This window comes from Aythya marila, assembly GCF_965140915.1.
Source record: "Aythya marila genome assembly, chromosome: 15".
Lineage (NCBI taxonomy): Eukaryota > Metazoa > Chordata > Aves > Anseriformes > Anatidae > Aythya > Aythya marila.
In genome coordinates this window covers 16,353,192-16,377,786 of record NC_139056.1, presented here as the reverse complement: position 1 = coordinate 16,377,786, position 24,595 = coordinate 16,353,192, and the positions used below count along the sequence as shown (strand labels likewise).

General features: G+C 42.4%; 1 protein-coding gene across 6 annotated transcripts in view; it reads right to left on the bottom strand.

Annotated features, from left to right (window-relative positions):
* Window positions 1-113: 113 nt before the first annotated feature.
* TSC2 (TSC complex subunit 2) overlaps window positions 114-24,595 on the bottom strand; it is a 33,768-nt gene continuing 9,286 nt past the window's right edge. The window contains exons 16-41 of one of the 6 annotated variants that reach the window (XM_082772338.1): window positions 24,342-24,464; window positions 23,984-24,090; window positions 23,239-23,392; window positions 22,380-22,502; window positions 21,924-22,058; window positions 21,225-21,414; window positions 20,700-20,793; window positions 20,277-20,379; window positions 19,962-20,056; window positions 17,294-17,425; window positions 15,354-15,518; window positions 14,558-14,710; window positions 14,270-14,382; window positions 13,591-13,812; window positions 12,906-13,121; window positions 11,302-11,370; window positions 8,969-9,129; window positions 8,124-8,626; window positions 7,259-7,334; window positions 6,256-6,342; window positions 5,831-6,017; window positions 4,617-4,756; window positions 4,324-4,402; window positions 3,517-3,608; window positions 3,144-3,242; window positions 114-2,785 (exon numbers count right to left, since the gene is read on the bottom strand). In XM_082772338.1, the coding sequence (XP_082628464.1) occupies window positions 2,618-2,785; window positions 3,144-3,242; window positions 3,517-3,608; window positions 4,324-4,402; window positions 4,617-4,756; window positions 5,831-6,017; window positions 6,256-6,342; window positions 7,259-7,334; window positions 8,124-8,626; window positions 8,969-9,129; window positions 11,302-11,370; window positions 12,906-13,121; window positions 13,591-13,812; window positions 14,270-14,382; window positions 14,558-14,710; window positions 15,354-15,518; window positions 17,294-17,425; window positions 19,962-20,056; window positions 20,277-20,379; window positions 20,700-20,793; window positions 21,225-21,414; window positions 21,924-22,058; window positions 22,380-22,502; window positions 23,239-23,392; window positions 23,984-24,090; window positions 24,342-24,464 (3,786 nt within the window). In that variant the 3' untranslated portion in view covers window positions 114-2,617. The remainder of the gene's footprint in view (window positions 2,786-3,143; window positions 3,243-3,516; window positions 3,609-4,323; window positions 4,403-4,616; window positions 4,757-5,830; window positions 6,018-6,255; window positions 6,343-7,258; window positions 7,335-8,123; window positions 8,627-8,968; window positions 9,130-11,301; window positions 11,371-12,905; window positions 13,122-13,590; window positions 13,813-14,269; window positions 14,383-14,557; window positions 14,711-15,353; window positions 15,519-17,293; window positions 17,426-19,961; window positions 20,057-20,276; window positions 20,380-20,699; window positions 20,794-21,224; window positions 21,415-21,923; window positions 22,059-22,379; window positions 22,503-23,238; window positions 23,393-23,983; window positions 24,091-24,341; window positions 24,465-24,595) is intronic. The other 5 variants (XM_082772339.1, XM_082772340.1, XM_082772341.1 and 2 more) reach the window with 5 other exon arrangements.

The window sequence follows — 24,595 nt, the reverse complement described above, 5'->3', positions numbered from 1 at the left end:
GCAAGAGGCAGCAGTGAGCAGGAACCCGAGTGCTCAGAACAGCCTTCAATAAGCTAAATGTGCGGGCTGGACAAGGATGCTCCCCAGTGAAGCATCGGGATTCTTGGTCCCAAGTGTCTGTTCCTTACCAAGCTTGCTTTGTGTGTGTGTGTGAGTGTGAGGTGATGCACGTGACTTACCAAGTGCTTCTTCTAATCAAAGAGGAGCAGAAACAGGCCAAGACAACTGTCCTACTTCTTACCTTAACTTGAAGTACGGAGAGCAGCTCTGGAACCCACACAGTTGTTTCTTGAAAAGTCAGACACCTCAGTGAGGGCCCACGTGCTTGGTGGGCACCACGGACAGCTTTCAAGCAATCATAGTTCTCATTGCAGCATTTATTTGTACAAGCTATAGCAATACTCACAGGGTTCCTTCACTGTCACAGCTAAGGTTCCACGTATACATGCACTTAGCTGCAGCCAGAGTTACTAGTCATGGAGTTATACTGTCAGCAGCAATGAACTTGACTTACAGCCCTAACCACCAGGTACTCCTGAATGTATATTTCTGTGTTTGTAATCACCCAGAGATGGTTTCTTATTTATTGTCTTAAGTCTCATACAGATGTAACAGTATCAAGCTGCTTAAATAAAATAAAAAAACTATCCACTAGTTTAAAAGGGAGAGGGAAGGACCTCTATATAAATGCTTTTTTTTTTTTTTTTTTTTTTAAACATGATTGTGATCAATATGCCAATTTTAACTGTCTGGTCAGCATTTCACTGCAAACAAAAATACCGTATTTTGTAACTGTGGGGATGTTTCTTAAAAAAATGACAAGGTCAAATAAAAGATGACTGCTACAACCTGGCTCCAGTACTTTTGTTGCATTCACTCCAGCCCTCAGCCAGGCAGCGAGCTGCTCACCACTACGAGCAGGAGATCAGGAAAGGCACAGGGGCACGTCAGCACTCACCAGAGTCTGTCCAGCTGCCTGTCCAGACATTCCTACCCACCCCATTTGTTCTTTCTGTCCGTGACCAGAATTTTAATTGAGGTTTCCTGCACAATATGCGAGACTTTCTTACATCAATGAACCAATTAGGGACGCTTTGGTCTGTAATTAACTGCATCAGCCTGCTAGTGAGGAATCTGCCATCACCACAAAGGCAAATTACCCATGACATTATCATCAGACATGGTTCGAGTCTTCCCAGGTCAGCAAGAACCCACTGACCATACAAATACTTTATTTCCTCTAGGACGTATTTACTTATAAACACTCAAAACACAACATACACTTAGAGTTCCCAAACAGCCCTGCATCACTTTGCATCAATTAATAGCATTTCATACATTGTCCTCTTGCCAGTCACTTCACAGTACCGTGTGCTGATTGCACTTGTATTCAGCTCCGCTGCAAAGGCTCTGCAGTTCCCCCTCATCAAAAAGCCCCACTTCCATTTAGTCACAAAGCAGGAGATTAAAGTACTCACAGTATAGGCCAGCTTACACGGTGTCTCCCAGTTTGGTAGTGTAGTGTCTGATGACCATCTTACAACAAGATGGGCTACATAATCCCATTCCACCCGTGCATGCTTGCACTGAAAGGACAGCTTGTTAATTACAACAGCCAAGGTCCCAGGAGGAGAGCCTGGCATTAGGCGTTAGTGCAATAGGCAAAACTCATTCAGAGCTGATGCCACCAGGACAAGTCAACAGTCTTTCAAATTGGGTTTTACCGAGTGCACAGAGAGGGATGAGTTATCCCCAGCACTGCTGCAATTAGTAGAAATCCTGCAGCTGAACCTAGAAACCACATCTGGCCTCTGGCTAAAACCCTTGCAGCCAGCCCCAGTGAAAGGGTGAAACTGTTCCGCCCAAAGGTTCGTGCCCCAGCTCTTTGCCATTCTGCTGCTTCACCAAGTGCCACTCACCTCCCTGCTTTGCGTTACTTCTGGCAGGAAAAACATTTCTCCTGGGCTGAGGGAGGGTTCACTGCGAGTCTTTCAAAACGGAGACATGTTCTTGGGAATTTAAGCAGCATGTTCAGCTTAACCTTTACCAGAGCTGGCAGCAGAGCAAGTCTCAGATGCTGTAGAGCTCAAGTCCCGAGAGTCAACGAGACCTGGAGAGAAGCAAAGATTCCGAGTTGCTTAGAAATGGTGACTGGGTTTCCAGTACTCTGTATTTAATTCCCAATAAAGGTGTCAAAATTCCTACAATTCATGCCTCTTCCACTCTGTGATGAAGTGCAGAGGATCATACTTCGTCTGCTCCCACCAGACACTGGTGTTGAAGGAGTCTAGAGAAAGGTTCTGCAAGAAAGTTCCCATCAGAGATGGAAGCCCTGGAATAGCTCAAACCAAATAAAAACAAAATGTGGAGTTGGTCCTCTCTTGGAGCATCTGCTGGGGATACACAGTATCTTCATCAGACAACAGTGGCAAGCTGAGACAGTGAAACATACTTGAACCTCCTGATAAAGTTCAGTGCTGAATCCACAAGAAAGCAGCACAGCCACACTGTATTTGCCGAACCCTTCTCCTCCACGTCTAGGCAGCTGCACAGTCAGCATGCAGGTGAAACGCATTCACAGCCTCGTTCATCCCAGGACACACCAACCCAGTGGGATCTACACAAATTCGGTGAAGTCATCCACCGAGGAGATCAGCCGCTTCCTCTGACCAGTCTCGTAGGTTGGTGGAGGATCCTGAGGTATCTGGGGAGGGGGCTTTGTCGGAGCAGATGAATGCATTTGCAGGGGAAGGCCAGGAGTTTGGTACTGGGTTTCTTCACGTAGCTGAAAGTCAAACGAGAACAGATGAGCTCTGTATTCTCTGAAATTCTTTTCATTCTCCATTTAGCCAGGGCAGGACAGGTTACTCGGTACAGCTTTTTCTGCAATCCCTATTATGGTGTCAAGTACAGGCAGCTCTGTGTCTAGATATCAGGGTCCCAATGCACTTAGCACAAGGGAAGATACAAATCCAGACCTACATCACTCCACTTACCATTCCCGCAAGAGCTGGATTTTAACCTTTATATACAGATTTCTCTTATTCAGTAAGTTTTGACAGCTGATTTCATTTGCCTTGTTTATAATAACACAGTGAGGCAGAGCCCAGCTCTAAACACCAAGAACCGATGTGTTTACTCACCCGGTGCCTTAGCCTCTTGATGTGACGCAGCCGAGCAATCCATTTGGATGGGTAGGTGTCAGTAGGGTTTGATCGACTGTGGTGAACCTGGGAAGCCATCTGATTTGGGAAGGATGGGGAAAAGGAGGGAAAGAAGATAGATGCACATTAAGATAACCATGCCAATAACGTTAATAGAACATTTCAGTACTGTCTGACTGTGATTGAAATGTAAGCTCATGTAGTAATTGACTCAAAGGTTGGCAGAAATAGCTGAGGCAGAACGCTTATTTGTTTTAGCAAGTCCTACTCACCAGCTACTTTCCTTGGTAGCTGGTGAAAGACCAAGAAGCCAGTTGAAGGACAAAGTCTCAGGGAGCACAGGGGTACTCACGTTAGCATGCAGGGCCATCTGACGGGCTACGAATGGCAGGTTCTTGTCAGAGATTATCTTAGCGACACTTGTGTCTACAAGGCCCTCCATGTCTTCATTTTTTAAAGAAAGAAGAAAAGTTCTTGTCAGACAGTTAAGAGAGAAGTACAAGACAAAAGTTGCCAGTAACCAAATGGACAAGTAATGTAAACCTGAAGAACTGTTTCACAGAATCTCAGGAGCTTCCATCAAACACTATAGCTCCAGCTTTAACTGACAGAGTTTAGACCACAACTTAACACAACTGGCTCTCAAATCCTGGCTGCTCTGTAAATGTTTGAGGGGAACCTGCTGAGCTCATTATTATACGAACTGAAATGGAACAAAAATACCCCAGAAGTGCTCATTTGGTAAAAGGAAAGCAAATGCCCCTGCAGGTAACTGCACGAGCAGTACAGGACTCAGCATGGAACCCCAAGGATCAGGACCTGCAGCGCTGGGAATGACGCTGGCAGTCAACAGCTGCAGGGGTCTCCACCTCCCAACTCTTGCAGCATTCCCAAGCAGTGCTTGGAGGGATCTGCTCTACTCTGTGATCTTTATCTTGAGCTTGAAGATGATACGAGTGATACAGTGGAAAGATGTCAAAAATAGGGTATGATACGTAAATAGGATGTATACAGATGTCACTGGGCAGCAAAGTGGTTTTGGAGAGTTTCTCTTGGAAGCTTTTACTTTTGGAATGCAAAAACACTGCAAAGTGATGTCAGTTATTGCGCCACCAACAATAAAGAAAAGACTGAGAACAAATGCTGGAGGGATTCCTACCTTTTCGACACTGCAGCGTCACCAGATTACAGTCATAGTCCAGCGGCGTTATGATAACATGCACAAAATTGAACTGACCCTAATGGGAAAACAATACAACAGTCAAATACGTTTTACTGGCATCCAATGTGACTCTGGTGAATGCTATACACTATCATGTGTGAATCCACTTGAGGCAAATAAACTCCACTCATGATCTCAACACTGTTTACCAAGATAATGTGCATCAGATTAAGGTTTTACAAACAGCCAAATGCCTGTTTTATAATATGCCTGCAAGTAAAATTTTGTACCTTTATTGTTCCCAGTTTAAAGTCCTCTCCAGAATCATTGTAAACAATAGAAACAAAGTCATTCCCAAGGTGCCTTTTCTTGTCACAGCGATATTTATCCAAATCCTTTGTGGGCATGAGAGTAGCGATGTGGAAAATGGCTGAAGAGGAAACAGAAGGACCCTTAGGCTGAGCTAGGAAAACAACGCTGCAAGCAACGGTCAATATGCAGCATTTGTCTGCAAGACAACATAGTACCAGCACCACCGTAATGAACAAATACATTGTGCTCCCTCAATAGGTTTGTCCCCGTTTGTGACAGCTGAATCCAGTCCTTCTGGATGGAGCACAGTGGGCAGCTCTTTGCCACTGAAAGGGCAGCAGCTCTGCAGCTGCCAGTTCCTAGGTGCTGTCTGTCATGGTCCTCCCTAGCACCACACTTAGAAAAGTGAATTACAGGTCTGGTTTACAGCACGATGTACCCTGGAATAAGCATTCCGATCAAGCTGGGGTTGTTAGCTCTCTGTTCACAAAAAACAAACAGGGGACTGGGCATGTGCTTCTGGCTAATTTTTTCCATGTCACTGTAGCATGGTGAGCAGAAACTGGTTTGGGGAAGAACAGTTAAATACCTTAAACCAGGACTTTCCCTAGCTGACCTCTGCAGAGCACCAAGGACCCTGGTGAGTAATGTGCAGCTGCTCCACTGAACTGGACAAAGCCTGATGACTGGGATCCACAGAGCTGCATGAAAACGTCTGGGAAGTTCCTCACATGGCTTGCTGGATCCTGGTTGGTATCTGCACTGCTTAGTAGTGTGGGAGCTGGGTAATGCTGCAGTTCAAAGAGTAATGACCACAGTAACAACAACCCTTCTGCTTTCAATGCTGCTCTTCATAGAAATCACTAGCAGAGTTTTGACATGCACATACTGTCCTCAGTTAACAGCCTTCAAAGCAGCTCAGGACCAAGCAGCTTATTCTACAAACCTCTACACAAATCCCTATCAATCTTTCATAGTACAGATTATTTTAGAAGTGGTATGATTTTTCTTGAAGAAGGCAGGTATGCACCTCTCCCTTCGTTGGCTTGCAGAGACATCAGATAGAATGCAGGGAGAACACAGCCCCAGGCCATCCTTACTACACTCGTGAAAAGGAAGCTTGGAGAAAGCAGCTCAGTCTTAAAATAAGAAGAAACCATCCTTCCACTTCTAACTTCTGGAGACATCTTACCTTGCATAATGTCATCATGCCAACAGTAGGTGAACTGTCCATCCTCCCCACACACGTCCAGGCCTCCAAGGTAAATTTTATCCGGCTGACAATCTTTAAGTTCAATGAGCTTCCCTAAGCCAGTCAGGAACTCTGTATAGCGATAGGATCCGTGCTCATTCGACAGAATAGCAATTTCATTGTTGCTCTAGAAAACAAGAACAGAGCAGTCCCACAATGAATGTTAAGAGCACTCCATCAGCATGACTGATTAGGTTATTACCTCCCCAGAAGGGATTCACGCAGGTACTGATTTTTAATGCAAGAAGCTAAGGAAAAGCAAGGCTACTGCAGGAGCAGTACAGATCACACAGCTGGAGTAGCAGTGCCCAGCCTTCTGTTGAGATGTAACCATTGAATCATGAATGTAACTGCTCACAACTCACCTGACCTTCTCCAACGTAGAGCACCGCGATCTTGTGTGTATCGTAAGAAGGAATCTGATCCAGGAGCTGCACCGATTTTTCAAACGTCTGCAATCAAAACATTTGTCACATCTTTAAAAAGTTACCATCTCCAAACACTCACTGCCCTCCCTAAACCTGGACAGCAGCAGGCCACGCACAGACTCTGACAGCACAGTGTAAGCAAAGATCCCTGACCTTCACTAGTGCCCTCAATGAATGCTGCCCTAATTTGTTCTGCAAGAGCAGAGTGCATCAGCTCAGGGTACAGAGCTGTGCTATATGGCAGCTGTCTCCAGGATTCTTTTTTTTTTTTTTTTTTTTTTTTTTTAATACTTCAGATGAGATTAGTCTGGCAAACTGCGCAGGCTAGATGTCCTTTAGATGACATATTACATCATCTATTCACTTCAGCTCCAGGCATGAAAAATTATCACGTCTCTTTCTCTGAAGAATATTTTTAACACGAAGCATCACCTTATCTCACCCAGGCTCCCTGCTGCCTCACCACCTGAACCAGAAGCAAGGGAAAAACTTTCACCAGGGGGTCTGTGGTGCTCAGCTCATGAGCACTCCCACACTACTTCCCCAGGAAGCCTGTGATTTATTTCTCCTGCAACCACAAAAAGCATCCTGGCCACTCCCAACTATCCTGATGGCTGACAGGTTTGTCTAACGATGTTCTGCCAATACCACCTAGTGCTCCGTTTTTATCCTTCACTCCTACTAGCAGCAAAAAAAAAGAACCCACAAATCATCCTGCCTTCTGTCTGGGACCCTGCAACAGCACCAACAGAATCTTCCAACATCTCTAGCTGAATACACAGGCAGAATGTTGGAGCCACCAGGAATGGGGTATAGAAAACTTCCCATCTGTAACACTGTCAGTAAGAACCACCTTTAAATCGCACCACATGAGCTGGAAAGTAAAAAGGTTAGAAAGATTAACTACAAGAATTAAAAAAAAAAAAAAATCCTTGCCTACCTCATTTGGCAACAAAAGGGGCTTGTTGTTTTCATCACCAAAGAATGGGGAATGGTACAATTGTAAAAACACAAAGCTACGGGAGAGAGAGAAAAACATGTCCTGTTACCATAAAAAAATTCAGTCCATTTTGACCTCTTGTACGTAAGAACATTATGTAAAGAAGACAAAAGCAATTAAAATGCTAGCCGAGCATTACTCATCTCCTAGAGACACCGGGTGCCTGGACTACCTGCAGTTTGTAATAAACCCCTGTCATAAAAAACAATCATTATGTCAAACGGTGGCAGCTGCACAAAGCCTCTGTTAAAAAGGCAATCCACTGGTAGGACAAAGGAGTAGGAACACACTCCTTCCTCACAGTTACATGGGTACTTCTAGTCTGCAAGACAAATGATTTTACAGACACTTGTATTTTACAAAATTAACCATTAAATGAAGATTGTCTCATAACATAATCTGGGGCAACTACCTATGTCTAAAGTTGAAAAAAATATATATACATGATACCCCCTCATCTTCCTTTTGCACATTAGATTTCCTGAACAGCAAGCCTAGCAATTCAAACTATTTACAGCAAAATCAACTCTAGGTGTCCTGCATTCAAGCCACACGTGCATTTGGACCCTAAAGTGGGATCCGTTTATTTACACTTATTTCCTAAGACTGTGAAGTTAATTTATTAACAGCGAATTAAACATTTCTATATTAGGGTCTGAAAAAAAACAAGTAATTCATCTTTCTTTTTAATCAGCTACTGTCCTGTAGATCCCACAAAGCCTGCAGACCCATTTGAACAAATCCAGCCCTGGCTCCAGCAATACAAGCTTACTATTTCTAGATTCAGATATGCTCCTCAACCCACCTTGGGTTTATTCCAGGTACTTTCTCAGCATTGGAGGCTGCCGTCCTGCTCCTGAAGGCATCTCTCTCGATCCTTTTCCCTCTTCTTGACGGGGCTGAGTCAGAGATGGTGTATCCCCTGGGCCGGTGCCCAGAGGGGGAGCGAGGCGAGGTGGCAAGCCCAGTTCCATCCAACCCCCCTGACCCAGCTGCTCTGGCATCCTCTCCCTTGCTCAGCCAACTGCCCAGCCCATCCCCTTCCAGGTTCCCAGACTGAGATTTTGATTTCACTTCTGTGCTCAGTCTCCTTGTTACTTCTCTGCCATTTGCATCTTTGAGAACCTCCTGCAGTGTCTGTAGCTCGGGGGAAGAGCTCGACTTGCTGAGCGGCTGGGACGGCTGGAAGGAAAGCTCCTCCAGCGTTCGGCCATCCTCCGGGGGAAGGACTCTCCCGATGGGAATTCCACCCTCCACCAGGTCATCTGATTTCAAAGATTTTTCTTCTTGGCTAGACGTTGAAGAGGACTTCAAAAGAAAGAAACAAATACAAACAGTTTTCCTAATCGACAAAACGTAAGCTGACAACAGTAATAATTAAGGCAGCCTATGATGCTTGCAGTGAAAGATGAGCAGATTGGTCCCAATACGAAGGAACACAGATCGAGGGCCCTGCATGAAACAGGTATTTACTGCTCCTGCTCTGTTTGCAGTCTCCCATGAGCCACACAACTCAGTCATGACTGTGTGCACATTTTGGTACCACCAGTGAGTAGCTAGAAAAGGTGCCAAGAGGCACAGACAACTTATCCCATGTGTCTGAAGATGGGGTTGCAACACAGCATAAAAGTGCTGTTTGTTTCTGCTTACCCTGCTATACGACTCGTGGGATTTACTGAACCTTTCCTCACTCAAGACTTGTTCAGAACACGAAGTTTCAAAATCTTCACTCTCTGGAGACTCAGCTGGGAACTCGGTTTCCTTGAGCTCCATTTCCGACGGGCTCCCTTCCTCCAGCACTACCGCAGATTCTACCAAGACACAATGCAGAAGAACTGAAGTCTGCACAGAGGCAATAGACTGGCAGGTCCCCCTCCTTTCCTCTGAAGTACCAGCCTTTTCCCTACGGGATTTCAATGGAAGGCCATATTGAATGAGTGGCCTGGTTCTTTGATTTCACGTCATGTCAGCCTTGCTCCTGGTTTCCCTTTTGGAGAGGATACCTGATCACCTTACCCTGACAGCAAAGGCCTGCACCTACGTTTGTCAAAACAAGTGCAGTTGTTTCCAATTGTCACTGATGAACAAGCAGGGGACAGAATGAAGAAAATGGGACCTTGTACATCCATACTCAGCTATGAGGACACACAGGAACTACAGAGATGTAAGGAAATACAAGACTAGCATTAAAAGTTCATCGTTATCCAGGCAGTGAAGAGATCAGTTCTATGCAAGTATGCAAAGAAATTAAGTTTTTCTTGTATTGAAATGTAACGCTCCTGGTGCCTTGTAGCGGCCTAGGAGGAGGTAAGAAATTTTACTAGGAGCCATTTACTTGCAGTTTGGCAGTTTTCCTAGTATGTCTCAGTAGAAGCAAAACAATTCAGCCCTAGACATGTGAAAGGAGAAGAGAGCAGGAGTAATACATGCACTGCAGCAATACTGGGAAACCTGCATGTGGCATCTGATCAGGCAAATGGGTAATGAAACCACACTGACAAGAAAGCTCCTTCGAAGCCCTGCCTATGGTGGAGGAAGTTATTGCAGCATTTAACCTTGTGTCTACTTCTGGCTGTGACCCTGACCACAGGGATGAGTCTGACCAAAGGCTCCTCCTGGCCTTGCTTTTTGTCCTGAGGAAAAGGCTGGAGAACAGGAGGCTTCCCATTATGCACACAAGGGACTGGAAGACCAATCTGAAAGGCCAAGATTTGTTTTCCAAATTTAAAAAAAAAAGAAAAAAGAAAAAAAAAGCACACACCAAAACTAAAGAAAAATCAGCAAAACATTAAAAAAAAAAAAAATCACTAAAGCAGCTTTTCCTGGATTGATTTCAGCTCGCAGGACCAAAGTTATTTCAAAGAAGCAATTAAGAGTTAGCATTGCACACACATACTTTCAACAAAAAATAAAAAAAATTAAAACAAAAACAAAACAACGTGCTGATCTGGTTAGCTGTCCAAGCCAGAACACACCTGCATATATCCAGCATTTCCAAGCTTCCCTAGCTCTTGCATCACTGCCAAGATTGCTGGTGTTTTTTAAAAATGAAAATGCTCACTGATTATACTTTAGGTGGGAATAGAAGAATTTGAGCTGAAAGAAGTATAGAAAAACATTTTACTGCAGCATCTTTGTGCTGCTTTAAGAGGCCTATGTCAAAAAAATAAAACAGCAGTTAGGAATGTTCTACACAGAATTTTCCACTGAAGGAAAGAAGATAGAAGGAAATTTCAACCCTCCAATTAAAGTCACAAAGCACTGCAAATCATCAAAGCAATGCAGGGGCTGTGCTCGTAACCTATGCAATTTGATCTCTGCTTAATTTAATGACAAAGTAAATTTTACTGAAGCAGAGACAGTTTTTACACTGATATTGGGCCTCCAAAAAGCTAGAATTTAATCACATTTCCACCTTAAATATATTTATTATTTTTCTTAAAAAAAACCTGTAAACCAGCATCCATTTTAACATCAAACTTTTAATACGTATTTATCAGCTTCTTTCATCAGATTCTGTGTCCAATTCTGACAGATTTCTGTGGGCTGAGTAGCAGGGGACTTCATTTCTGGGTAGATTGTCCTGTAGCATATTCTATGTTATTCTCAGAATAGGGAGCTTTCACATTTAGCAGAACACAAAGCCAATTGTAAACTGAAGCTGAAAATAAACAATTAATCAAGCTACTCAGACATTTTGACAGGCCATTGAACGCTGTGCCTCATGACTCACAACCCACCCCAGCTAAAAGAAAAGTTGCTTTAAGAAATTGCCTGCACTTGCAAATGTTGCATCTGGCTTGGACTTCTTCATGCTAGTCAAGATCCCATTTGTTGAGAGTAATGAGACCGGGTACAGACAGGAGACATGGAAGGGGAAAATGAAGTATGAGGGATACATTTTCTATGAATCAGAGGTGTTCTTCTATGGCAATACTTTTTTTTTTTTTTTTTTTTTTTCCCTTAAAGATATATAAATATACCTGCCCAGGATATGCTCCTGTGCAACTTCCCTTGACAACTGGACTGGTACATGGAAGAGAAAGAGGCCACTGCAAAGGGAAATCAAGTGAGCAGCTACATCAAAAGGAAGGAGAGACTATATGAAAAGAAAATAAAATTAAAAAGCACAGAGTTTAAAATGTAACCAAGAACCTATTTAAAAATAAAAATAAATAAATAAATAAATAAAAACAAAGGAAAGAACAAGCTGGGATAAGCTCACTAGATGCCAAAGGGATACTTCAAGGGTGCAAGGTTTCAACATGAATAAGGAGGCATAAACACATTCAAACAATGCAGACTCAAACTGCTCTCTTTGAAGAATGCATCTTTGTGAGTTTTAGAAACAGAAAGTTCCTCGGTGATGTCCTAGCACAAACAGAAAACCAGTCTGAGCTTTTCCTGAGATACATACTTTTGGCAAAAGATAGTTTTTAAATGCACAGAAGGGTCTGAAGAGTAGAAATATGGACAAAGACTCACGGATTTAACCTCTTAAGAGGAAGAACACCATGCATATGAGAGTCTTAAAGCAAAACTTCTTCAAAACATTCACTTCACTTGTTGCATCTGGCAGGCTACTGCAGAAGCTAATATGACCAAAATGATTTTCTCACTGAGTGCCACAGGGGTGGCATTCAGGTGAGTGTTTCTTTTGACTGATCGGTTAATGCCTACATACCACAAATTTGTAGGACTCAACAGGAATGTTCATGGATAAGATTTTTTTCTTCTTTTTAACTGGATTTCCAAAACAACTCATACCATTGATGCCACCTACTCAGAACAGCCTTGCCTGTTGCTATCACCGGTCAATTTTGCGAGCACTAGTGATGCCGACAGCCTCAGCTAAATGTTGTTGGTGACAGCTCTAAGCTGGGATTCCTGACAGCTTTACAAGTTCCAGCTTGGTCAACAGCAACAACCCAGCATTAACACTTCTTTTCAAAGTAAACTAGCATCAACATCACCAGGCACTACAGCCAATACAGTGACAAACCCTGGCCACGACATTAAAGCCATCAAAGAAAATTCAAGTGATTCAACGGCACCAGTCTGAAGGCTGAACAGTCTTTTTAAAAGGTGAATACATCCGCAGCTGCTGGGATTTGTGCTCTGCCATCTCTGCTGTAAAACAGTGGCAACTAACTGACCCTAGGCTGTTTTCCTAGGAAACTACCACTGCCAGTGCCCCAAAAAAACTGTAGACAAATGAAAGTGCTGCATGGGAAGATCCATTCACACATGGGATGCTCAGATCAGCGGGAAAGAGAAAAGATCCGTGACTTTACTTTCATTTGGCAAACAGTTATCATGAAACACATTACTCCTGCAAAGAAGCTCCACTGCTCCTCTCTTTCTTATAGTCAAGAAAGAGAGCTACTTTTCTGATGAAACATCAGAAGCAAGGAGGAAGGGAATTTTTCACTGAAAACTACAAAGAGAAGAAGTGATTCCCTTTCTCATTACTGTCACCCCTCAAGCCACTAACTTACATTTCAGGAACACCTACAGTAACTTCAACAGACTTGAAACAGGCTAGTGACAGCTATGCTAGACACACGACTGGCTTGACATCTCTCACCTGTGTTGGAACGTTGGAGAAGCGATGGTTTGGCTGTCCCAGTGGCCAAGCTGGAGGAGGGGACAGAGAGGGACTTGTATAGAGCCGTCTCTCGGTGTTCTTTAAAACGCTCTGCAGCCATGAGTGCATTAGACAGCTCTTGCAGGGGCATATTGTTAATATCTGAAGAAAACGGACTCAGCGGGTTCTCCAGACTCATCAGCCAGCTTGTGTTACCTGGTGAAGAAAATTAGGGAAGAGCATTAAGGACTTCCACTCCAGAAAGTTTACAACTCACATTGGAAAAAACACACATTGTTTTGGATTTTTTGGATTTTGCAAGTATCCAAACAGAGAACAGATCTCCTCAGTTCTCCTGACATGTGGCAGGATCACTTGGTTGTTTCCTATCTTCAGCATGTAGCTCCCACTACTCTATACCTCGTCCCAAGTCCTTCAAAAACAATCCTTAGTAAACACATTACCATAGCAGGTTCCCAAAAGGTATTCAAAATGCTCGTTTTAATTAATGATACTAGGTCAGTTCTTTTCTCAGGAAGCAACTTCCAGCTGAAAAAGACAGTTCCCAGTTAATGTACTGCAGTATTCAAGAATTCTGACCTTCAGCACGTCATTAATCCTTCCCTAACAGCAGATGCACCTATGCAACTCAAAAAGAGTTCACTCCACACCCAGGTAAAGATACCTGTTGGTCTGCGCACTAGGATTTCTGCCCAGCCCTGTGTCAGCAGAGGGACATATGCAGCTAAGTTTGCTTTTTCTTTCTGCAGAGGAGTCTGTGGAGCAGGATTAGACTTCTCTGATCGAGATGAAGGAGCAGGAGGACTCTGTGTCCCTTGGGAAGCTGAACCACCAGGGAAGTGGGAGGCTGAGCTGTCTAAGGCACCAACACGTAAGGCATGACCACCTAGCAAGACAAGCACAACACAGAAGGGAAAAAATGTTTAGTTGATACTAAAAATATTTATAGTAATTATTTACTAGTTAAGTAAGTAATAAAAATGTCTGAGAAACAGTAAATCTTTTGAGATCCTCTAGCATCTGTGTGCACAACACTGAGAACCTAAGAGCTTTACCTTGCATGTATTTCTTACAAACCACATGGTTAGGTAGATATAGGTGGTTCTCATTGCAAGTGCTCACCATTTAACCAACCATCAAAGCCTTCCTGCAAGGAAAGGCAAGCAGAAGCAGCACCAGCAGCACTGAGACCAACAGCTGCTGCTACCTGCCCACTGTTAAGTACCAGGCAGGTCCAGATTCTCAGCTCAGTTTAGACACAGGTCTCTTCAGTAGGTGCTAGGACATCTAAACCTGTAACACAGACCCAGCAACGGCAGTAAGACTCCAGGATAGGAATTTACCAGACATGGATCTGACTCTGTTGCGAGAGCTTCTGCAAACCTGCTGCCCAGCTTGAGATTCCAGTTTTGCTGGAGCTTCTTTAGTTTGTCTCACTTGCAAAACAGGGTCTGAGCTGGGAAAAAGAGATATTGGTGATGTTGAGAGAGGATCGTATCATGTTGGACAAATACAACAGTCCTCTTGTGGTAAGAGGAAAACCTTAGAAAAAAAAAAAGCACAGTAACAACGGTGGATGTTTAAAGTGACTTTGTTAGGTGGAAGTTTCTAGAAATGCAAGCAAAAATTACCTTGACTCTGTGCTGCTTTGGAACTCTCCAGAGTCTAAGCCAAGCAAGGACCTTGTCCCTGTCCCAACACTTGTAGTGATAGTCACCAGCTTGTTACCAACCAGCCAGGTCTTTGTCCTTCCTCCAGCCAACAGAAACTCACCCACAGGAGACCTAAAAAGACATTTGTGATGAGCACAGCTCCCACACTGCAAGGCACAGAGCCTCCAGAGGCAGCTGATTCCTTGTGACTACGCAGGAGATAGGTTCTGTTTTCTTCCTTTTTATGGCAACTGAAACATATTCCCCAATCGATGTAGGTGTTACCCATCAGGATAAGGAATGAGCTAACTTTCCTTTCATTAGATAGAAGCACTACCACTATTATCCTGGCCACACATTACAGAGCAGTACAGGAACAAGGCTTGTCTGGGCTACGTGTCCCCTTCTGGGAGGGTTTCACAAGAAAAGTGCCCTTGATTGGAAGCCAGCTGGCATGGTACTCAGTTCTATAGCAAAAACTGCTATCGTTAAGCAAGGGCATGGAGCAAAGCAGTGCTCACAAACAGCGTGCCACTGGGGCTACACAACCTTCAGTGCATCTCCTCCTGATCAGCTCAAGGCTGAGGACAAGGCTGGTTGGCTGCAATGGACTTCTCTCATCTAAGTTCATATTTACACAAGCCAGATTTTATCTGCAAGAAATGGCTCCTAGGCCTGCCAGAATCTCACGGGTGTCACAGCAATTTTCCACTGATAAAGTAAAATATAAACCTCAAACAAAAATATTTCTCCCCGGTCACCGACTGACCCCTACCTCTTTGGCACCGCAGTGAAGTTTGAAAAGACATATCGGGCCATCATATCCAGACAGGTCTCAGTGAGTTCCAGATGGAGGTTTTTTAAGTTGTCATCAGCCTGAGCCATTGAATTTTCATCTGCAGAGCCCAGGCTTGAACTAGTGATGGATGTTTGTATCCGACTACAAGAGAACGTTTCCAACTGACAGATCACATTGCAAAATGTTCATCCCCATCACCCAGAAGACAATATGATGCAGAACCACCTGCCATACATGCATGTGCCAGAATAGAGAAGTGGCCAGACATTAAACCCAGGATGTAATCAAAACATTTTTGGATCTCTTTCATGTCGTGCTTTGTAGATTGTCACTGGAGAATGTGTGTTTTACCTTGAGGCTGAGAAACATCTAAATGACCATCAACTGACTAGGTGAGGCCAGTGCTCTCTGACGTCTGGTGGCCCATGGGCAAGTGTGCCAAGCAAATGGGGAATGGCAGCACCATGCTTTGAATTGGCTAATCTAGAGTGAGGGCAAGCATTCTGTGACATAAGCAACCTGCGGAGTTTCCCAGGCAACATGTTGCCCATGAGCCATAAATCAAGTCTTTCTAGACTTAACTTCATAATATTGTGGTTTACTTTTCCCTCTGTTACATCTCTTTCAGATATTGATTTTCTTTTTCTCCAAATAAACACAATAGATATGTTTTTTTAATTCAATTTGAAATAGAAAAAAATTGCACTCTGTACAGGACATTGGCACAAGACTAGAGAGTAGTTCTGCCTTCAAATTAACAAAGTTAGCAATGCGATTTAAAATAATTGCAGTAACAGGTTGGATTGGGATGCTTTTATAAAGAAGAATCCTTATGCCATCATAATAAAAGCTAAACTGAAGTACAGCCAAAATTTTACAATGTGACAATTTCTTTGGCATCACTAAGGTTAATTATCTGAGCTTTAATTGCTACAATTTGAATATAAAAACAAGAGAAAAAAAATCACCTAATAGATTAATGAGGATATTAGAGAATCAAGTGCCAGAATGATATTCACAATCTAGTCACGTCAGTGTCTTTCCCCTGAATAATGTATAGCTACAGTCAAAAGCACAAATACATGCAATAAAATCCTATGGGTAGGAATCCTTAATGATCAAGGCACAAACATTCCGGTTCAGATTTCCAATCAGCACAGCAATGTTACAGACAGCAATTTAAATTTCAAGGGAAGCAATCCAAAAATAGGTTTAAAAAACTAGCGTAAATCATTTCATCTTTCATGTGAGCAAATCCATGTTTGTGATTAAAATGTGTTTTCTTTAGCCATAAAAGCAATAGCTTCCTACGGGCTGGGCGTGTTTCATCTTTCACTGCTCTATGGAGAGACAAATGAAGGTTTTCATGTCCTTGTATTTTGACCAGAATACTTCTGACAGCCCCCTCTGCATCAAAAAACAAATCCCAAACCCAGGCCAGAGCTATTCCTCATAGTTTGGAAAGAGGGCCTGCACTTAAGTTGGCAGAGCATAAAAAGCATCTCCTGCAGCAAGTCACTGCTTAGAAAGCTGAAGTTTCAGTGGGTTTTAACCAGTATGCTCACTTACACAGAATGCAACCTTTTTCTTTTTTTTTTCTTTTTTTTTTTCCCATCACCATATTTTGCAAATAGATTTTTTTTCTTGCAAAAGCATCAGAGAACAGGGCAAAGCAGACATACACAACACACGGGGCAATGTGGCAGCCCAACAGCCAGTATTGGGAAGCCATGGAATATCCATGATGCTTTCCCAAAACCTAGACTGTGGCCAGGAGCAGGTTTTTTTTTTTTAGTGTGGATCAAAGTCATGCAAGCATCCCACATGCAAATCCACCCTGCTTCCACCCACCCTTGCAGTAAAATTTCCAAGTGCTGAATTGCTCTTGGATTCTCCCCACTTAAAAGTGCCTCTACCTGCGGACCACATGTTCAGACACACTGATGCTGCGGGATCGGAAGGCATCAACTGCAGAGGATTCTTTCAGCTCTTTCACTGGAGGAGAGTTATTCAAGCCTTGCTTTGCATTTTTGGCTAGTCTTAAACTACTAGGTGGAGAAGCACCAAGCCCCATAAGAGGTCACAGGAAGGGAGGAAATCATTGAAGGGATGTAGGTTGAAAGGTCACAGGTCACAGGGTCAATATTGGGGGATCCCGGAGGGTGATGTAAAATAAAACAAATGCCAAAAAAGGAAAATAAAAATTAAAACGTACAAACAAGCAGAGCTGAAAGCATTAAAAAGACAAACCACATTTTGAAAACAAGGTTTTAAATGTGCTACAAAACAAATGAAATTAGTACAGGTTAAAACAAAAAAACTGATTGAAATGATTGTTGGAATACTGAACTGTTAAACAAAGGCAAGAGAATCTTATTGCTAATTTGGCACAAAGTTCTCAAGTCTGAGAAGGTTTGTGCAGTTCTGCCAGCTCTTGTGTTATCTCACCTCAACAATTCAGCACAGCTAAAAAAAAAAAAAAATGGCTACTTACACAAAGACCAGATCCCCAGATCCTAAAATGCTTTACCAGTACCAGGTAGCAGCACATTCTTCCCAGAGAGACAGGAATCTAACATTGTCAGGTCTGGCCTGAGCCTGAGCTTCAACTCTGAACCACAAAAACTTACCAGGGTCGGTGAGAGGTGTCCCTTGGCTCAGATCTTGAGACACTGGGGGAGACTCAGCCTGTCTGAAACTGATCCTTCTCGCACTGCACTGCATGGATGCGGGGACAAGAAGGCAAACATCCTCTCCACTGCTGCTGACTGCATGATGCTTTTGTCAAATAAGCTATCTTACTTCAGGTGGATCAAGATAACCCACTTGACTTTCAAGAGGAACAGAAAAGAAGATAAGCCTTCACACTGTCTAGTGCCAACCACATGTGGCAGATGACAGCAATTAACATCTAAGAGGCACTTCAATTAGTCACAGCTGAGCTGCATGCCTGGCTGGGCACCAATAGGTAGGTAACAGTTGGTTCAGCAGTTCACATTGCCTTATGTAAAATGAAGATACTCATTTAACCCTTTTGACTCTTCCTAAACATCATTTATTTGCTCTCCTCCTTTCAGTGAATGATTACGTTTCAGATAGTCACCTGGATTGATTAGAGTTTATTTCTCCTCCTCCTCCCCCTGACCTCTGACAGGTTACATTTCGGCCACAACTGGAGATGTGACCACAGAGAGCAGAGACCCACACTGAGATAATCACCTACACCTACACTGCCATTCAGCAGCCTTGAAAATTGTTGGAATCTTCATCTCTTTCAACACCCAGCACCTTAGCTAGAGCAGAGAAATGCTTATTCTTCGGGGTTCAAAGCACAAAACCCAAGCACACAAGTTTCTCAAGCAAGGAAGCAGTTATCTGCTCAAAGCTATTTCTTCTCTCATTTAGCTAGAATCTAAACTCGAGAGCAGAGGCATCACTGCCATTCTGGTGTTTCAAGTTGCTGTCTGAGTACAGCCCACACTCCTCAGCAGAGATTTCTATGAAAGTGATCCTGCAGCATTAGCGAAAGCCTTTAGATACAGTAGTATTCCAACCTGGTTGAATTTAACAGGGTTGTTTTTGAAAAAAAAAAAAAAAAAAAAAAAGCTTAGCTGAAATTCTAATTCAAGAGACAAGTGTCAAAAGGCTTCTCTTCCAAATTTCTGAATGAAAGAGGAGGAGATGGGAGAGATGAAACACAAAACAGGGTTTACAGCTATAGCATTAGGGCAGGGATGGTGTTTCTTCATTGCAAGATACTCGCTGAGCCTTGCAGTTAAAGTAGAGGCACTTTCCCCAGGGTTCAAATGCCACTGGATGCGTACTGCATATTAACACTGAAGCAAGTTAAGTGAACCAATTTAGGGTATGTCCTACAGGTAAAAGGACATTAGAGAACCCCTGAATGCCTTCCAAGCAATACTCTTCCATCCCTGCAAATGTTACTTTGAAAGACTACTGACAAGGTACATTCTGACTTCTAAAGATACCAGGCTTTGCTTAAAACTGACTTACTGCTTTCAAAATTAAAAAAAAGGATCAGGCTATTCAGCCATAGAGAAGGCAGCTGTCTGCCACCCAGAACATTGACTTGAGTGATATCACTATGGAAAAACACGTTTTTTGCTATCTTAATTTATACAGGTTGTTAATCAATATAATTTACCTTGCGATTGTTTGTAATAGTCATTAGAGATCAATTATTAAAAGGAGTAAACACTATCAATATAAATATGGTTCTCTACTACTTCTGGTATTACCCTTCTCTATTCTGGTAGCAGTGTACCTGAAAGAACCATTGCTTTCCAAAAATTAACCACAAAAAACCCACACCCTAGCCTAAAAACTTACAGAACAGTGATGCCTTCATAAGTACTACCAGACTGTCAGACACATTTGATTTCAACTTATTACCACACTCACTTTGTCTTTTACCAATCCCCTGACCTAAAGAGGTTTACTTTGCTTGCTTAAATGCACTGTCAGATTTTGGATAACTAGACAGCTTCCTTCCAAAAAACACAGGAATGGTGTGAGCACGAGAACAGGGAACACAAGACCCTCCTGGAATCTAACATTATTTACCTTTTTGGCCGCTCATTGAGGCTTGTACTACGAGCTCTGAAACTGTCCTTCTCAGGTGTGTCATCAAATGAAAGGAGGACATTCGAGCGCAAACCCTGCCAATTGAGACAAACAAGTAACAGCTGGAATGAGCAGGACTTGCAGCTGAAAGACCACAATCCTGGCCACTGCACAAGAACTCACGTTTAGTCTTGAAAAAGAAGTTAACAAGAAAATGAGCTTTTCTCTGGCTTCAAACAGAACCTTTATACTTCTCAGACCAGTATAAACTGTCCTTTTAATTTATGTACTGTTTGATTCAGTAGTATCCATTACCTTTGTAATATAGGGGACGAAGTCCTTTCGGAAGGGAAGGCGACACCGAATGAACCACATAGCTATCACGTGATGGGCCAGGCAAACAATGTACTGGTTAAACCTAAAACAGCAAAAAGATCTCCACAGAGTTTCATGCTGCAATATGATGCCATTCCAGAAGTGAACAGAGGGACTTTTCTATCAGAGAAATAGAACTACTGCTTTACCTACTGTAAGTTTCAAGAAAAAAAAGTTCTGTTTATGAAAAACAGACATTTTGTCTGAGGAGATTACGTCCTACATTCAGAAAAGGCTTAGAGATACCAGAATGAGGAATATCAAACACATAACCTTGATCCGAGTGCTACAAAAAAAAGCTTATCTTATTCTCTTTATTTTACAGATGAAGAAGGAGAAGAAGCGTGTTTGCTATGAACTTACTTGGATGGGTTTGTGTAGGGTAGGGAGATGGCAAACACACTGGCATACTGCTCTGCTGCAAAGTTCCTGTAGAGGTGAGGGAGCCTTGCTAGAGCTAGAACAGTTCAAGAAGAAAACCAGCACAGGTGAGCTTTGAACATGAGCTGTTCAATACCAGAATTCAGTTTAATTTGAATTGTTTTGTTACTTCTAAATCATCAGCTGACATGAATACTAACATCATGGTGTAACTTTGCACTATTTAAATTATAAGCAACAAGGCAGGGAAAACAGCTTTGTATTTCCCATCATTGTATGGTGGCACTGCACAAAACATGTCCCTTTATTCAGTGTGTGCAAGTGCCTTCAATAGAAAAGCAATAACAATTAAGAGATGATCAAACATTGATATTTTGAGGATGGTGAAAGGGAATTACCAAAATACCAAGAATTTGCTGACTAAATGCAATCAAAATACTTATATTCAATGCAAACAAAACATTTGCAACTGTAGAAGATCAAACATAGAGGAACATTACAACTTACTTGAAAGAAATTCTAAGAGAGGGATTGCCATATTGGCTGTAGCAGAAATGTGGGTTAATTTGACTATTAGGACAGGAAGTGCCTTTATGATGATGTCAGGCATCTCGACACTACAGACAGAGAGTGCCACAACGCACTGGTTCGCACAGCGATAGATAAGACCATGTTCTAGGCAGTACACGATTTCACGCTAGAAGAATAAAAAAAAGAAAAAGGTCATAATGCAGGGAAGAAAAAACGTGACATATCTCTTGACTTCAATTAGCATTTTAGAATAATTTGCAAAGTATAGCTACCATAAGGCCTGTATGATACACATGAATTCTTATCCAAAATGCACCAGAATCCTAGAAGAGGCTGCATGTATTCTAGGCCAAAATCTTACTGTGGGACATAATCAGGTAGAAATTTTAGAAATTATTACTTAAGCTTCTGATTAAATACAGGGATGTATCAAATCCTTTTTAGGGACAATTTTTGTGTCTTTCTGTTCGATTTTTACATTTACCAGGGTCTTCCAGCAGAAGGTAAAGTCACTCAGCAATGTGTGAGTGGAGGAATAGGTATAGATGGAGAACAGTGAAACCAACTAACCAGACAGTTACTGCTGCAAAGTTAGAAAAGTGAAAGAGAAGGAAATACTCCACTACACAGACTCAACCCTGTCATTTCCCCCTGACACATACAAGTTTCCCCTACCTGTTTAGCCTTGTCCAGATAATTATGGTAAGATATTAATGCCGTCAGCACTGGTACTACAGCCAGATGCAAATCAGTGCGAGAGAAGCCTTCTGGGGTACCATGGAGCCTGTCAGTCGTCTTTTTGTCTGTGAGCTGATATAGCACATTAAGTTAGAACACCTTACACTAAGAATACTCTCTAAAAGGCAGTGGAAAGGCACTGCCCATAGCCACCTTTGCATAGGTGTATGTATGTATATATATATAAAATACATATATAAAGAACAAAGACCGATTACTAAATACCTAAAACAACCCTCACAAAAAGGGAAGGTGAGTGAGGACTGACAACAAGCATGATAACATACTAAAAATACTATATTTCAGAATACTAGACTGAAGAAAAAATTTCAAAAAAATATCAGGCAAACTAAGAATCTGATGATTATATATCAGTAGGGCATGTGGCATTACCATACAGCTCAGTGCAGATGCCAGGAGGTCTATGTTACAAGGAGAAGTTAAAAAGAGCACTTTATAGCGGAGAGATTCTGGCAATTTGTTGAGGACCAACTTCAACACCTTCCAATCTGTCTCCTGGAAAGAAAGAAAAAAAATAGGGTGAAAAATTTTTGTATGATGAATTCTATTCATTTTGAAAGCAAGACCAATCACATTCCAGACATACCATTTCCTAGGCAGATGTATTTCTTGCTGTGGTAGCTACATAAAAAGAAGTGACATTTATCTGTCACAAGTTACTGCCTGTCTTTCATCCAGCTCTAGGTGCAATACTGAAAACTGAAAACCGACTTGTATCCAGACCTGACTGAGCTCAACCAGACAGAGCCAGAATTCAACTCTCCTAACCACTAGTATAAATGAGCTTCCAGAGCAAGACACCCTCTCAGAACACAACGATGTCCAAAGCCAGCATTAATGAGCAAATTACACATATATTTCATTAGCAACTGGAAAATTTACCAATTTTCATTATACTTCAAAAACTTGCAATTAGACAGTTTCTTTTAGTTTCAAATGCCCTTTCAGAAATAAACAAAGATCAAAGAATCGTCCTAACAAATACATTTTTGCCTTTGTCTGCTCTGAAGCAGAGCACAATGAAAGCCTTGCTGAGTTCCTAAAGAGCTGAACTGCTGCTCCGACTGGTGGTTATGAAGTTGTACAACTACACACAGGTGCTCAGGGAGAAGGATTTAAGTATTGCTTTTTAGGCATTACTTAGATTCTCTGGGATGGCATTCTCTAGCCAGACATTTTCAGTTGACATATCTCATATGAGGATGGTAGCTGTCATTAAGGGGGGACATACTTGCTTCAAACACTGCAGAAGGACACCAAAGACCATCGAGTATGGCAAATGCCCCATACGGATGGTGGTGTTCTGGGAAGGCACACTGGGACTTCCTGAAGGTGGAGAGAGCGTACCAGTTGGCTTTTTCTCAGAAGCTCTCTTCTCTGCTTCTCTGCAACATGGGAATGCAGAAAAATAATGTAATGTAAAATGAAGACAAGAACAGCCTATCCATATTACCTACAATGCTACCCTATTTGGTAGCTAGTTTGATACCCAAACAGCAACACAATACTATTTTCAATTAAAAAACATGGGATTGCCAAGTAGACCAACGTTTTGGTTTGGTCAGGATAAACGCTTTTTCTATCCAGACCCCTAGCAAATTTAGAGAGGTATCCTTTGTGGTATGTTACACAGGAAACATCAGAACGAACTATAAAATTAAAATAGCCAGATCTGTACAAATCATTGAATCAAATCTCAATAGGAGCACTGGTTCCAGACAGGAAATTGCAAACATTTTTGTGAATTTTTGAAACAGAACTTCCATGTCTGGGATTGGTAATTCTGTAGACAAGTCATTTGAAAAAGCACAGAGTTATTAGTTGAGACCATCCTAAGCTGCAACTATAGAGTTGCCTAGCAAGAGATTCATCGGGATTTGGAAGGTTTAGACAAACTGGAGATGAACTATTAAACTCATGCAAGAATGTAGAATAGTTCTGAAAACAGCATTTGCTAAATGCTATGAGAAACCTACACAAATTCACATAGACAGTAAGGGCTGAATCTCACTGCTCCATCCTTGTTGGAAAGGCCAAGACGGTGGAGGGAGTCGGCTCGAAGCATCAGCAGGAAATCAAATACCTGCAATAGACAAGACACTGGAGTAACTAAAAACCCAAGCCAGTCACATACTCTCCCACCTCCCATTCTCCCACCTGCAGGCACAAAGGGATTTTTTCCAGATGCTGTGGCTAGTTCTGTACTCTTACCAGCCAAGAAATGCTTAATTTTGCTTCTGACCAGCTCAACAGAACACACTGCCCACATGCAATCCAAGATTCCCAGAGACAGCACACAGCTCTTGACCTACAAGTACGGGTTACTGCTCATACCTGCAATCTGATGCTGCTAGCAACAGGTAGGCTGTACGCGTACATATAGTGGCGCTGGACGTGGTGAATCAGCATCTCGTATACACGCATTGCGTGGCTGGAAGGCAAGCTGTAGAGTTTTGTCTACAAAGGAACAGAAACACAATCTAACACAATCTGACACTGGTTATTCAGAACGTGTACCTGCACTGAGAATTCAAAAACAACACAGCTAAGACTTGCTCCTGAAAGCAAGATGAACAGACCAATCTAGT